At 34.8% G+C, this 14357-nt stretch overlaps 1 protein-coding gene across 1 annotated transcript; it reads left to right on the top strand.

Annotated features, from left to right (window-relative positions):
- Positions 1-1053: 1053 nt before the first annotated feature.
- LOC122593020 lies at positions 1054-9660 on the top strand. The gene is made up of 11 exons (XM_043765357.1): positions 1054-1430; positions 2263-2422; positions 3280-3347; positions 3890-3960; positions 5490-5729; positions 6515-6678; positions 6765-6820; positions 7247-7299; positions 9013-9181; positions 9266-9363; positions 9462-9660. Exons 1-11 carry the CDS (start codon positions 1235-1237, stop codon positions 9576-9578), a joined length of 1392 nt encoding a protein of 463 aa, XP_043621292.1. The 5' UTR covers positions 1054-1234; the 3' UTR covers positions 9579-9660.
- The last annotated feature ends 4697 nt before the right edge of the window (positions 9661-14357 follow it).

The following is a 14357-nucleotide window of genomic DNA, read 5'->3' as shown; positions in this document are numbered from 1 at the left end:
TAACAACTTTTACGCCTTTCATTTGTTTTTTACTAGAATGTATTTTTTTTATAAATAAATCATAAAGATTGAATAAGTAGTTAACACCATTGTCTATTGAGATAGAGGTCAATGGTTCTATCCTTATGTCTTAGAAGGCTGGAGATATTTTTCTATAACCTGAAAGCAACCTCTCTACTACACCAACTTCTCCCATATACGTCATTGAGCTTTAGCTCAATGGTTAAAACAGGAGAAGGCGATCGAAGCCCGGTGAACGACGGTCGTAACTATAACGGTCCTAAGGTTGGAAATTCCTTGTCGGGTAAGTTCCGACCCGCACGAAAGGCGTAACATTCTGGGCACTGTCTCGGAGAGAGGCTCGGTGAAATACACATGTCTGTGAAGATGCGGACTACCTGCACCTATGAAGCTTTACTGTTCCCTGGGATTGGCTTTTGGGTCTTTCCTGTGCAGCTTAGGTGGAAAGAGAAGAAGGCCTCCTTCTGGGGGGGGGGGGGGGGGGGGGGGTTTCTGGGCTATCAGTGAGATACCACTCTGGAAGAGCTAGAATTCTAACCTTGTGTCAGGACGTACGGGCCAAGTAGAAGTGCTACCTGTCGACTGACCTTAGGAGGGAGACTACGGTTGACAGACTTTAGAAGGGAGACCCTTGCATGAGGTCTTATGTTCAAGTCTTTGGGAGGACATAGGAATTAAGTCCTTTTATGAGGGTTTGGTTTGCGTATACCCAAGTTCAAGTCTAAGGGGGCATGGTTTACTCCTATTAATCGTCGTGCTTTCGAACGGATTAGTAGAGAGTTTTTCCTCCATCCGGTATTTGAAAAAGACAATTCTATTTTGACGGAGCTCTCTAGCACGAATCTGGTTAAAACAATGTATGCTATACCTCCCATTGTCAAATCCCTACACAAAGTTTCCAACTAAATTCATTTTTTAAAAAAAAAACCCTACCCCAATACACAAGAATCACTTTCGATATAATAAAATATTATTTGAAAAAAAAAACAAAGAAATATATATTTTCCTTTTGTAACAAAATGAAAGAAATGGGCAAGACAGGGGGACATGGGGTTCCATGTTTGTTATGGATAAGTAACAAAGAAAGACGATTGAGTTGAAGAAATCGATGAAGATGACAACAAACAAACAATTAAAGAAGAAGAACAACCCCAAGTTTAATTTATACTTGTGATAACTTCTATATATAGATACACCATACATACATATACAAATGGCATCATCCTTGTTTCATTACACTACAACAACAACAACTACATCTACACCTACACAACCTATACATACAACACCCCCATTTATTAATCTTCGAATAAACGCAAATTTAGGGTCCAATTCCACGCCTAATTCGCCGTCCTCCTCTTCTTCAACTTGTTGCCACGGATTTTCTTGGACTTTCTCTTCCTGTTTTGGTACATACAAATACATATATATATACATATATATTCATATAAAGTTTCTTCCTTTTTCTTTTTGTAGTGGTAATTTTCAAAAGGGAATAAATGGTTTTAGTCATTTTTATTTTTATTTTCCTAATTTTCTTGTTACTCAAGAGGAAAGATGTTGCTAACCTTTTCTTCCCTTTTATTAATGGTATTCTTTTTTGTTCTGTTCAATTAAATCTTGGATTTTTATAATTTCCATTTTCCTCATCAATATATATATATATATATAATATATATATATATATGGATTATTCAATTATCAGATTACATTGGATTAGATTGGACTGATACTATTTTTGGGGTAGTTGTTACTTTATGCTCACTTTTGTGTAGAAAGAAATAGGACTAAGGGTTTAGGTGTATATTATAACTTAAAATGTAACGACTTTAAAAAATTAAGGTTGTATGTATGTGGTGGTATTTGTGTTGATTTGAAAACTTTTATGGATGTCTCGTGACAACTTATCCGGGCTGCCATGTCAATAGGAGTATCATTGAATACATACAAAGCAATATATGAAACACAATATAAGTTTTTATATTGGACGCGGAAAGTAGAGTTTGCACGGAAATTGAATGTATTTCCAAATATTTACTAAATGTAACATCTCAATACCTCGACGGTGTATTGGAAGGTTGAGATGTAGACAGCCTTATCTCTACATCTCAAATACTTACTCTAAAAGTAAAATGCAGAGATGAAACTGATGAGTGAAGAAACAACTTGTCTAAGACTTAGTTTACAATTTTCCTTGTTTTCATTTTTTTAGAGGTTTTTTTATTTTGTAAAATTGTGCAGGACTGAACGGCATCTGGAAACATCAAAGTCTTAGAGCTCAAGCAATGAGTACAAGTCAGCATAAAATTCAGGGGAATTTTACATCACCTAGCAGTGGCAATGGGGTCAAAGATGATGAACCAGATCATCTTCTTGTTCTTGTTCACGGAATCTATGCAAGGTTTTAACCCTTTTCATTCTGTTTGTTTTTCAACCATTTATGTTCCAATAGTCTCAGCACATTCTAAAAGCCAAATTTCCCAGTTTTTTTCTTGATGTAACTTTACAGTGTCATTTGCAATCAATGTTTAGCTAAAGTAGCTTATGTTAAAGAGGGTATTTGGGCGAGGGCATTTTATGGCTTAAAAGTTGCATTCAAAATAAACAGCACTCACCTGTCATAATAGTTAGTGCCTTTTTCCTTTAAAAAAAGCTAAAACACATTTTATAACCAAACACTTAAAAACTGCGTTTTGGCTTTCTAAATATGGAATAACCTACTTGCACTTGAAAAGTGCACTCCCAAACACCTTCTAAGATTGATAATGGCTTAAACAAACAATGCTATATAGTAGCTACTATTATTGTATAATGGCTTTACTTTATCGGATCTTGCTATATAGAAATTTTAGCTTAGTGTGGTTGGTAAAACTAGATTTTGATATCATATATTCACTTACTTTAGGAGTTTGAGTACATGGATTTATAAGTTTTATAGCAATAGTGGTCTTTACTTATCACTTCTGTTTGAAAATTTGTCAATGAACCGTCCTTTTCTGATTTCCTTTATTATTAGTTAGACTTTATAGTTATTTAGTTGGTTACGAGACCTGATAATGTGTATATATTGTAAAGTGTAACTACATAAAAATATGAATTGCCTTTTAACAATCTGAAATGAGCTTTGAGCCCTTGTTCGCTCTTCCCCCTTTCATAATACTATGTGGATCTATTATATAAAGCCGGCATACCGTGTCCTGAACTTCAGGTGTGAAGTTGATTTCTCATTTTGTATAGTTATTACTTTAATTAATGCAGCCCTAGTGACTGGAGATATGTAGAGGCGGAGCTCAAAAGACGATTGGGGAGACACTTTTTGATATACGGTATCACTTCCATATATTCTCATTTATTGTTATGTCGATCATCACTTGTTTTTGGATCCAACTTTTGAGTTACTGTCGTCTGGTTCTTAGAAGAGGTACTAAAAATAATAATATTAAGCACTACATTATTGGTAGAGCTATTAGTTTAATGTTAAATACCACATTTTTTTTCACTTATATCTAAAATTTAAGGTAGTAATGTTGTTTGGTTGTCCACATTAAAACTGCTATAGAATGAATTGTTGGTTACTAATTGCACTAAATGGAAATCTATTTTCTCCTTTTTCCAAATTTGGTTGCTAAGATCGTTAAGTATTTGGATTTTCATTATTTTTGGGCAATATTGACATTTAACTGGTCACATATTGAGGTGGCTAATGGTTTATTTAATGTTTTCAGGGAGTTGTATGGTTTTATTATCCTTTATAAATTACTATTGACTAAATTAGAAATGTGATGGAAGTGCAATTTGCCATTACTTATACGAGCTTTAGCCTTTTCCATTGTTGGTTTGATGTTAACATATGATCACATGCCTGCAGCAAGCTCATGTAACACTTACTCTAAGACCTTTACTGGAATTGATGGGGCTGGAAAGCGGTTAGCAGATGAAGTAAGTATACAAATGTTTGATGGAACTTCTTGTGAGTTTATTGCAACATGTAACATGCTCATAAATAATAGAGGTCTCACGAAAGGTCTCAAAAATATCGTTAGTCCATGTGTGTGCTTTGTAGTATACACCAAATTCAATGTAACTAGAAAAGTACCATCTTTTTTTAATGTAGCATTATCAACTGAATGCTTGGGGGGTTTTGTAGTTACCACATTTTAGCACATAAGTGAGTTTGTGGTCATCGTATTTCCAGTCGAGTGACTAAATGTTAGCTTCTGTATAAAAACATAACATCTCTCTTAACTGATCCAAAAATTGTGGAGGAGGATTCTAAAAATATAGCACTGGTCATTGACTTGCTCACAGCTTTCGTTCTAACTCCTAGATAATATATTTCTATAAAAGAAGAGGCTCCATGTTTAGTGACTTTTCAGTCTTGAACCTAAAGATATTTTTTTTTTAGTTCAAGACAAAAGTTCCACAGGTAGATAAAATTTTGAGATTTGAAATAATTTGACATCTTTACAGCCAGGGGAAGCCCTATTTCTTGTTCTGGCTTTGTGCATTTTGCAGTTTTAATTAACCAATATCTATATGTATATTTGGACACATAGTTGCACACTGTGAAATACACATATACGTATATATACTTACAAATTTACATCTGATACATATATCTATGTATATATACTTACAAATTTACACACACATGTATACGTAGACATGCAAATGTACCCATGTGCCCTGACACTTACACATATGACATATACATGCCTCTATATTCTATTATTCCTAGATAATATATTCCTTCAAAGGATAGGCTTTATGTTTAGTGATTTTTGGGTCTTAATCATAGTTGTCAAAGGCGAAAGCGGCGCTACGACCCCAAATGGGGACTAGGTGAGAGGCACAAAAAAGCGTGGGCCCGGAAAATAAGCCGCACAAGGGCGCACGCCTTTGACAACTATGGTCTTGATGAACCTAAACATATAATTTCTTTTAATGAAGACAAAAGTTCCCCATGTAGATAAAGTTTAGAGATTTGAGATAATTTGACATCTTTTCCTCCCGGGGAAGCCCTAGTTTCTATCCTGGTCTTGTGTATTGTGTAGTACTGTAGTTTTACTTGTGTACGTAAACCAATATACATATGTATATATGGACACACAAGTATAAACATTGAATTACAGATATACACTCGCACTTATACTTGCATCCGATTTCTATATTTATGTCTATATACTTACAAATTTACACACACATGTATATTGCACATCTACCCATGTTCCAGACACATATACAGATACATGCTTCTATAGCCACTTTCTTGCGCCCCCACTCTTTGTCAAGGATCAAGATGAATGAACCTCAAGGTTCTAAAACAATACATGCCATTGTCCAGAAAAGTATAAATTCAAAATTAAGCATCCAAAGGAGCTATCTGTTCATTTGCTTATGATTGTCAAGTATATGTGTTATGTGAGATTATTTAATGCATTTTGGAGCTTATTTTGGAGTTTGGACAGGTAAAGCAAGTTGTGAAGAGTAGAGACAGCCTTAAGCGGATATCATTTTTAGCCCATTCGCTTGGGGGTTTGATTGCAAGATATGCCATTGGTGTTCTTTATACTCGTAATGCCCATTCGAATACGGAAAGAGCAGATTCTACATTGAATTGTTCAGGTCATGGAACGATCGCTGGGTTAGAGGCGATCAATTTTATAACCCTAGCGACACCACATCTAGGAGTTAGAGGGAACAAACAGGTTTGGTTTCTTTATGTATGTCTCGCTTCAGTTCAATTCATGATCATGACTTATAATAATACTATCACTAGTCTCTAACCAATGGGGTGAAACCCCAGTGGTACCGCCATCATGTGACCACATGGGCCCACAGATGAAGGCTAGAGGTCACAGGTTCAAAACTTGCCAAAGGCAAGTGGTGAAACTATATCTTGTTATCCCATGTGTGAGGATGGTGACTTACCGGGCATGAGTTCTACGCGGTGTGCGCTTTGGGTACCAAAAATGGTACATGGGACCATAAGGTTCCCACCCATTAACCCTCTATCACTAGTCTGTGTCATCTTTATTGTTTTGTTTCCGAACTTACTGATTCAATGTGTACATTGAATTGGTAGACACAGTTAACGGTTTCTGTTTGTATTTTCTGATCAGCTTTAACAAGTGCAAAAAGCCTTACTTTTGGTTAAGTTAGAGGTTTACCCTCATTAATTATCCGCTAATGTAAAATTCATGTCTGAACCATCTAAAAAACAACAAATGAAAGAGAAATTAAAAGCCGAGCTCCATGTTTAAGCAAGTGACGGCAGTCACACAGTAATGTTTCGGTATTTCAGTTCGAACTAACACCATGAAGAGTTGCGGTTTTTTTAATGTTCCTTATTAGGGATATTGCCTTTAGTCCCAGTTAATTTTACTTTGTAATTAGATATGTCCTGATGTTATGATTATGACCTATGTTGGGTGTCATGACAACATGTAACGTAACTAACCTCCAGACAGTTAACTACAACTTTATGATTCAGCTTCCATTTCTTCTGGGTGTTCCCATCTTAGAGAAAATTGCTGCTCCAATGGCTCCTATCTTTGTTGGGCGAACAGGTAGTCAGCTCTTTCTTACTGATGGAAAACCCGACAAACCGCCTTTGCTTTTGAGGATGACTACAGATTCTCAAGAGTGGGATTTTATGTGAGTAATTAAATCTTTAAATTGAAATGCCTCCTTTTATATACACACCATATAAAACCTTGTTATATCATACTTTTTGGTTGCAGATCTGCGCTTGGTGCATTTAGATACCGTATTCTGTATGCCAATGCTTCCTATGATCGTATCCTGCCTGTGTGTTTGAATTAGTTAAAGGGTGAGATCTGCTAAAAAGGTATCTCCATGAGAAGGCATAAATAATTTCTGTTTGTACATCACAGATGATTTCATTTTGATACTTGAACGGGTAATATGATGCACAAATGACATTTTTGTTATGCACGTTATGAATTCTGGGAAAAAATTACATCACATCAAGAACCTGTTTTTTAAATATATTTTCAGAATGGCCTCTTATGCAATCTAGAGCTTGTAGTAATCACAGACGAAAGAAAATAATATATTCAAGCGGGATCATAAAATTTCGTGTCATTTCATCCTTCTCACATATTGATACCTTTTTATTTGATCTTCCTATATATACCTCTAAAGGCTTCATTTATTTCTGTCTCGAGTAAACCAATTCTTGTGGCTACTTAAAATTTTCTAGATATGGTTGGTCGGCGCACTTCCTCAATCAGAAGGGAGTCAGAGCTGGTTAAGGTAGTAGAAGAAATCTCAACTGCTTTGTAAAAGAATCATTGCTCATATATGCATGTATTTAAGTTACACCCAGACAAGTACGTTTCAGTGCTAACTTGTAGATTTGACAATTCCATCTGATTATTTTTGAACGGGCCAATTCTATATCGCATCTAATATCTAATGGGAAAACAAGAAGGAAAATAGCTTAAAACGCAACTGGTTGAAAGTCCCCCAACTTGATGGGCTTTTTTAAGCTGTTTGCTATTCTTGTGCCAGCGGAGTGTTTATTTTTAGTGCCTGAAACCTTCTTATCATCTTATTGATAAAATATATATCTATTGAAATATGATATTTATGTAATCATATTTGACTTGCTAATTACTTATAATTTTGGAAAGTGTTTCGGGTCAACCTGGATCCTAGGCAAAGTGCAAAGGTTAGTCTTGTTAATCTGTTAAGCAACCCATCCGACCCTACCATTTTGTCCCATATCTTAACATATGTATTCTTGTTGTAACCTCACTTACTACTTGACAGTCTCAAAATCTAAAAAATCCAAGATTAATATAGTTTAACTTCATCTATGCATAATTAGAATGATGATAATAGCCCAATAGGTAACTTTAACAGTATAGTTTTGTGGAAAGTTAGCGTCTACTTATTACTAACTGGCTGGGTTTAGAGACTGTACTGAGCATAAGTGGTATTTACATGAGCATTCTTTTATAATTATATAGTTAGAGGTGGCAGGTCGGGCGGTTGGTTCATATAAAGGGGTGAGATGAAACAAGTCTGGTCATGTTGGATGATGGGTATATACATCTTGTAACATTTCTCTAATCTCAACCTGGAGAAATATTAGTCTGGAAAGTATACCCTGGTTTGGTTTAGCGGTATTCATGAGCCGTCTAAGGTGCTCTATCAATCAAAGTAGTTTGCCCTAATATGGTGTACTAATCAAGACTTATTCAAGTGCCTGCCGGGACATGGGTATATGGTGCGTTTGCTGCTAAGAAAAATCTAATGTGTATAAAATAAAAAGCTATTTAATAAGGTGTTTTTTTGTTGTTGCATAATTTTAGAGGTTTTTACCCATCTAATACACTTCTGATGACTTTCAACCTGACTGACTCATGTAGCGCGTTTCCTGTTTAGTGATCTAAACAGTTAAAAATTAATTAAGTTTAATAATAAAGAATATGATTCACCTTTAATTAAGTTCCCTGGGATATACTGAAACAAGTAACTTAAACTACTAAAGAAAAGAATAGGCCCTTCATTGCATCCCCTTTCTAATCAAAATCTGAATTGATGTGCCCAGTTTGCATGGTGCATTGTCCTTTTTGTAGCTACATGACCTGTTACAAGTGCTTTTCCTTTTTCTGGTTTGTTACCTAGATTTGGGTTAGTGATTCATACTTTCAGATTTATATTTATATTTTTGATTTATGCTAAATGATAGGCTTGTATTGTCTATTTTTTTGTTTGTTATCATTGCAAATAGTTCTGGCAAATGATTCTTAGTAGTATTGTGGTCTTCAGATTGTCAAATGCCTGGAATGGCTTGTCTCACCAAGCCTTTTGATGGGCCTATTAGTCTTGTTCACACCCTTAACAAATACAATATTATGCGATGCTTAGTTATTTTTTGACAGTTCAGGCGTATGGTGTTGTGTTTGTAGTAATTTATTTCTATTGCCTTACGGAAAAAAAATTCTTTTTTTTTGGCAGCCCCCTTTCCAGTCTTTGGATGGCTATAAACATGTTGTGGATGTTGAGTATTGCCCGCCGGTACTATCCTCGCGCTCCAGTTTTCCTCCCGAAGCAGCAAGAGCAAAAGAAGCTGCCCAAAATGTACCTAATACCCAAAACACCATCCAATATCATGAAATCATGGAAGGTAATTATTGCTACATGAATTGTTTTTTTTATCTTTGATATTTTAGAGTTACTTAATGACACTTCAAAACTCCTCCTGTTATAGAGGAAATGATTCGTGGGTTACAACAGCTGGGATGGAAAAAAGTCGATGTCAGTTTCCACGCATCGCTTTGGCCATTTTTCGCTCATAACAACATCCATGTACGGATTATGTATTAGTTTTTTCTGCTCATTTTATTTTTATATCTATAATTTGGCAAAAGACGTGAGCTTTGTACATTTTTTGACTGAACTTGCAGGTGAAAGATGAATGGTTTCATAAAGCTGGAGCAGGAGTAGTTGCTCATGTTGCAGACAGCATCAATCAGCAAGAAAAGCAGCACCAAACTTCTTCACTCATCTCTGCCAATTTATAGTTATGGCAAGTTTTACAATCATATCATGTTGTAAAATTCAAATATAAATATAGAAAATGACGGAGATGGACCATTTTACTAACAGATTTCATGCAATTTGCAGATACGTGCAAACACATATGTATACATGTATATAAGCACACATGTATACATATGAATATATACATCAGATGAATATAAACATACAACATCATTTCAAATTGTTTTGCTGTCCTAGGTTGCATCATAGGTATTCTAGTTAGTTTAGAAGTGGAGTAAGATAGTTTGTTCAGAAAAAAAAACAAAAAGAAAAAAACTATTTTAGGATCAAATTATATGATTATGTACCCTGGCTCCAGAATTCCCATCTTAATCTAATTCAAAAAAAGCTCTTAAAGTCATGGTTTTTTTTTTCTCTCTTGATATTTAGATTCTTGTAAAGTCGCAGCTTTTATTTTTCTGTTTTGATTTTTTTTTTTTGTCTTTTAATAAATAACGCTATGTGTGCTTCTCGAATTCCATTATTCAAAGTAGTGGAGGTGTTAAAAGAGATGTACTGGTTTTGTAATATTAATGAAGAAAGAAATGAATGTATAAAAGGAGAAAGGGTATTTTTATACTTCAATTGTGTTGCACATGATTTTATTTAACGAATACTTTCAAGGGCCATCCAAATGAGGGATTGTGAGGCCACCAATTAGCATATATATAATTGTTTCTTAAATTTTTGAGCATTAATTTAACAATGATTTAAGGGTTAAGATCTTGTTTTATTTATTTATTTTAATATTTGTTTACAATACTCAATCCCGATATATATAGGGAAATGATAATTATAGTACAAGTATTTAAAAAAGTATAAGGTTTTTCCTCTTTCTTCTTTCTTCCATCTCCGACCATCGCCACCACCCCTATGATCATCTTTGACCACCACCATGATCCTCCGGCGACGACGACCATCTTAGGCGAGACTTACACATGTGTAAGTACAACTTTTTTTTTTAGCATTTTAGGGTTTAAAATTTCTAAGTTTTTTCCTTCGCGAGACAACCACCCTTATCCACCATCATCTCCGACCGCCCCAACCATGGCGCCGGTGCCGACAGCAAGGGCTTCGCCTGTACCGTAGCAAACCGTCACCATCTCTTGGATCGCTGCCCATCAAATCCATATGATTCCCATATGTGTCCCTTGACGGCCAGCTTAGAACGGGAGAGGGCCTCTGGCGTACCGTATCCACCCAAAAACGAACCTGATTCTCGCCGGAGAGTTAACTTACACATGTGTAAGTCTCGCCGGAGATGGTCGTCGTCGCCGGAGGATCATGGTGGTGGTCGGAGATGATCATAGTGTTGGTGGTGGTGGTGGTCGGAGATGGAAGGAAGAAGGAAGAATAAGGAGGAAAAACCTTGTACTTTTTTAAATACTTGTACTATAAATAACCCATATATATATATATATATATATATATATTATAACGCCCCAAACTCTTTTAAACATCATTTAATAAAATATTGCACAAGTTGGAAAAATTTTGGTACTTAGAAAAATAATGCAAATTTTCATCAAAAATCGAAATATTATAAATTAAGAAATGACAAATAGAATATTCTTATAATGGTATAATAAGACTAATTTACAAGTTTCATGACTCGGAGAGTTCAAACGAAGGCTCGGTAAAAATGATGTCGAGGACAGCGGATGGAGGATGGTATGGCGGATGATCCGCCTTCTCCTACGGATGTTCTGAAGGATGATAAGCAGCATCCGCAGTTTCCGGCAGTCCCACCACAATTTGACAACCTTTCTTGACAACAATTTTTATGACCAAAAAGACATATCTCATACTTAAACACCCAAAGAAGTTATAAATACACAATCCAACATTTCAACAATGATCATTTCTCAAAAACACAAATTCTTCATCATGACGGGTTGTCTTACCCATTTTACCAACGTAAAGTTTAACACTTGATCATTTAAACAATTTCAACAAAGGTTTGACCTACAACTCCAAATGTACCAAGAGCCAAAGGGGGAGGGATGTCTAAGCCTCTAAACCACAAGATTGTCATTCATCCATGAATGACCTAAATACCTTCAAGTCTTGCAAAATCTTTACTTCTAATACTTCAAGCTTTAATCAACAACTAGTTCCTTCTTCCGGAACTACCTATAAAAATGGTAAACAATTAAAAAGTAAGCGAATGCTTAGTGAATAAACTTTCATACAAATATATACATGAAGGAGGGCAAAAACACAAAAGACTATCGCATGTAGCCAATGATACCGTCATATCATCACTTGCATACTCACTTTTGCGCTAACAAAACATACATGGATCCATATACGCCAAACAATAATCTCAAGAGGTTCTTAGGCCTCAAAGGTTCTTAAGCCTTTATCTCATATCAACTATGGGGTTCTTAGGCCCCGGCCTCAATTAGGCCCTAACGCCAAATCGATTACCACACACGGAATCCACCATCATATGGTAATCGACCCAACGCACATATAAGAGTATGCAAGAGTACTCACCTCCTCCGCGACTAACAACAATCAACAATGCAACAACGAGTGCAAAGCTTTCAACCTATCAATTCAATACAATATGCACATAAGACTTTATTCACAATCTTGGCTAACTCACTTAGCCAAACTAACGATTCACTAGCATTCCTATTCACCCAAACTCAATTTCCTTGAGTTGGCTTAAAATCAAGTTTCACTTAACAAAGCTCAATCTTTCTAACTCATCAATCTCAATTATCTATCATTTTGCTAAAAATCTCATTTTACCACCATCATGTGGCCATTTCATCTAGTTGCTCAAAATTACCAAATTCTCATTCACTAGCCTTTTCCAAACCCAAAACCCAACCTATTTGTCATTGAGTTACTTTCACCTTTAACAACTATATTAAGTAGTTCATCTTACCTTTTCAACCACATTATAATAACTAGCAAAATTTTATCTTTTCTTACAAACTCAAATTATTACTTTGAACTTATCAATTTCATAATCAAACACATCATATAACTCAATGACAACTAGGTTAACTAAGGAATTGGGAAAAATTAACCATAATTCATTTTCTAGCAAAAACCCCCAATTTGGTTCATCCATGAACCCTAAATTCAAAAAGAAAGATAAAAACTAAATTAGGGGAATTCAATACCTCAACAACCAATAGACTAATGCTTAGACTTAAGTTGGAAAATTCTTCTTCCTTTCTTTTCTCTAGCAATTTCGGCCACCACCACAAAACCCACAAGCCCTAGCTTTTCAATTATTGAATATTTGATGGTGATGATTATTATTATTATTATGATTTTTATTCTTGGATTGAAAGAATTTGTCTTTGATTTTGAAAGAATTGAGATGAAGTTGCATGGAGGAATGATGGTGAACAAGAGTGAAATTGTGAGAAGTGGAAAAAAAAGGAAATGGCTGGCACTTCCTATGAGTGCCACGCCCTTTACTAACTTTTGTGGATATTTTTACCCGCTATCCGTTAAAGTTCCAACTAAATTAACCCCATAACCAAAAATAAAATACTAGGAAATTAATTTAAAGTCAAAACTATAAAAAGGGGTTAATTTATTTATCTTAAAATTATTGGGGTGTTACATATATTGATTTTCCTTTTTTATATTTATCTAACCCAACTAAAATTAATTTTTGCGTTCTTATTAATAACACAATTAAAATCAATTTTATATTAGATTAATTCAATTTTATAAAGCTATTGAAATGTTGTACGCTAATTGAAATACAAAAATAATACAAAAGTAATGTCCAACCAAAGATTGGTGGAACAAACAAGTCGACAGAATATACAAATTCTAACCGACCGACTTTCAAGTTTATTGTATCGAATCGATGGGACTCTCGGGCGAACCAGACCCGACCCGTGAAAACTCGGCCCGACCCATGACCCACGAGAGCATGAAGATTCGGGTTTGGGCGGGTCACGGCTTCCCTTCAGACTTTTTTGGTTTTTGCCTTCACCCGGCTCGACCCGTCCAATCTGTGACCCGTGAAAACACCAAAAGCTTGACCCGTGACCCGGCCCGTTAGGGCTTCGGGCCGGTCGGTTCGGGTTGGTTCCGGTTTGGGTGCGGGTCAACGGTTTTTTTGCTCATCCCTAGATGGGAGTAGTCTGAGTGCGCAAAGTTTCAAAATTAGAAGCCCCTTGAAATGTTAAAAAACTAGGGAAGTAGGGACGATCTGGTAAATTAAAAGTAATTATATATTAATATATATCTCTCTAAATTGTAAATATATATAAAAGAGAAACCTTAATTCGTAATTGGAGAAGTATGAACCCTTACATGAAGTTCAACTTTTAATTAGAGCCATTAGATCAAATGATGATCTCATATACCTTATTTAACTTTTTTAGATTTAAATTTATTTTAATAAATTCAATTTATTATTATTTCCTTATTTAAGTTTGTAGACATTATTAATTAATGTTTTTAATAATATAATTATGAAAACTAATATTTTTGTATTTTATATCATTTTTTATCTTTAAAATTAAATTTTATTCTTTTTACAATAAAATTTTATTTTTTTAATGTAACACGTTTTTATCAAATTATATTTTTGTATAGTTATTTTATCATATAACAAATAAAATTTGTTATAAGGATTTTTTTTATATAAGATTTTTATCATATAACGTTTTTATTAAATAAATATTTTAAAAACCGGACCGGATGTCAAACTATCCTTTTTGATAAAGAACTAAAAACAAATATGGAGTAGTAAGTTATCACAACTATATATCAGA

Source organism: Erigeron canadensis, chromosome 3 (genome assembly GCF_010389155.1).
Source record: "Erigeron canadensis isolate Cc75 chromosome 3, C_canadensis_v1, whole genome shotgun sequence".
NCBI classification, from domain to species: domain Eukaryota; kingdom Viridiplantae; phylum Streptophyta; class Magnoliopsida; order Asterales; family Asteraceae; genus Erigeron; species Erigeron canadensis.
This window is presented reverse-complemented; position numbering and strand designations above follow the sequence as displayed.

Coding starts and splice junctions, on each gene's coding strand:
- LOC122593020 (XM_043765357.1), top strand. CDS start 1,235: ATGGCATCATCCTTGTTTCATTACACTACAACAACAACAACTACATCT. Junction 1,431..2,262: donor GACTTTCTCTTCCTGTTTTG/GTACATACAAAT, acceptor AAAATTGTGCAG/GACTGAACGGCATCTGGAAA. Junction 9,364..9,461: donor TCGCTCATAACAACATCCAT/GTACGGATTATG, acceptor CTGAACTTGCAG/GTGAAAGATGAATGGTTTCA.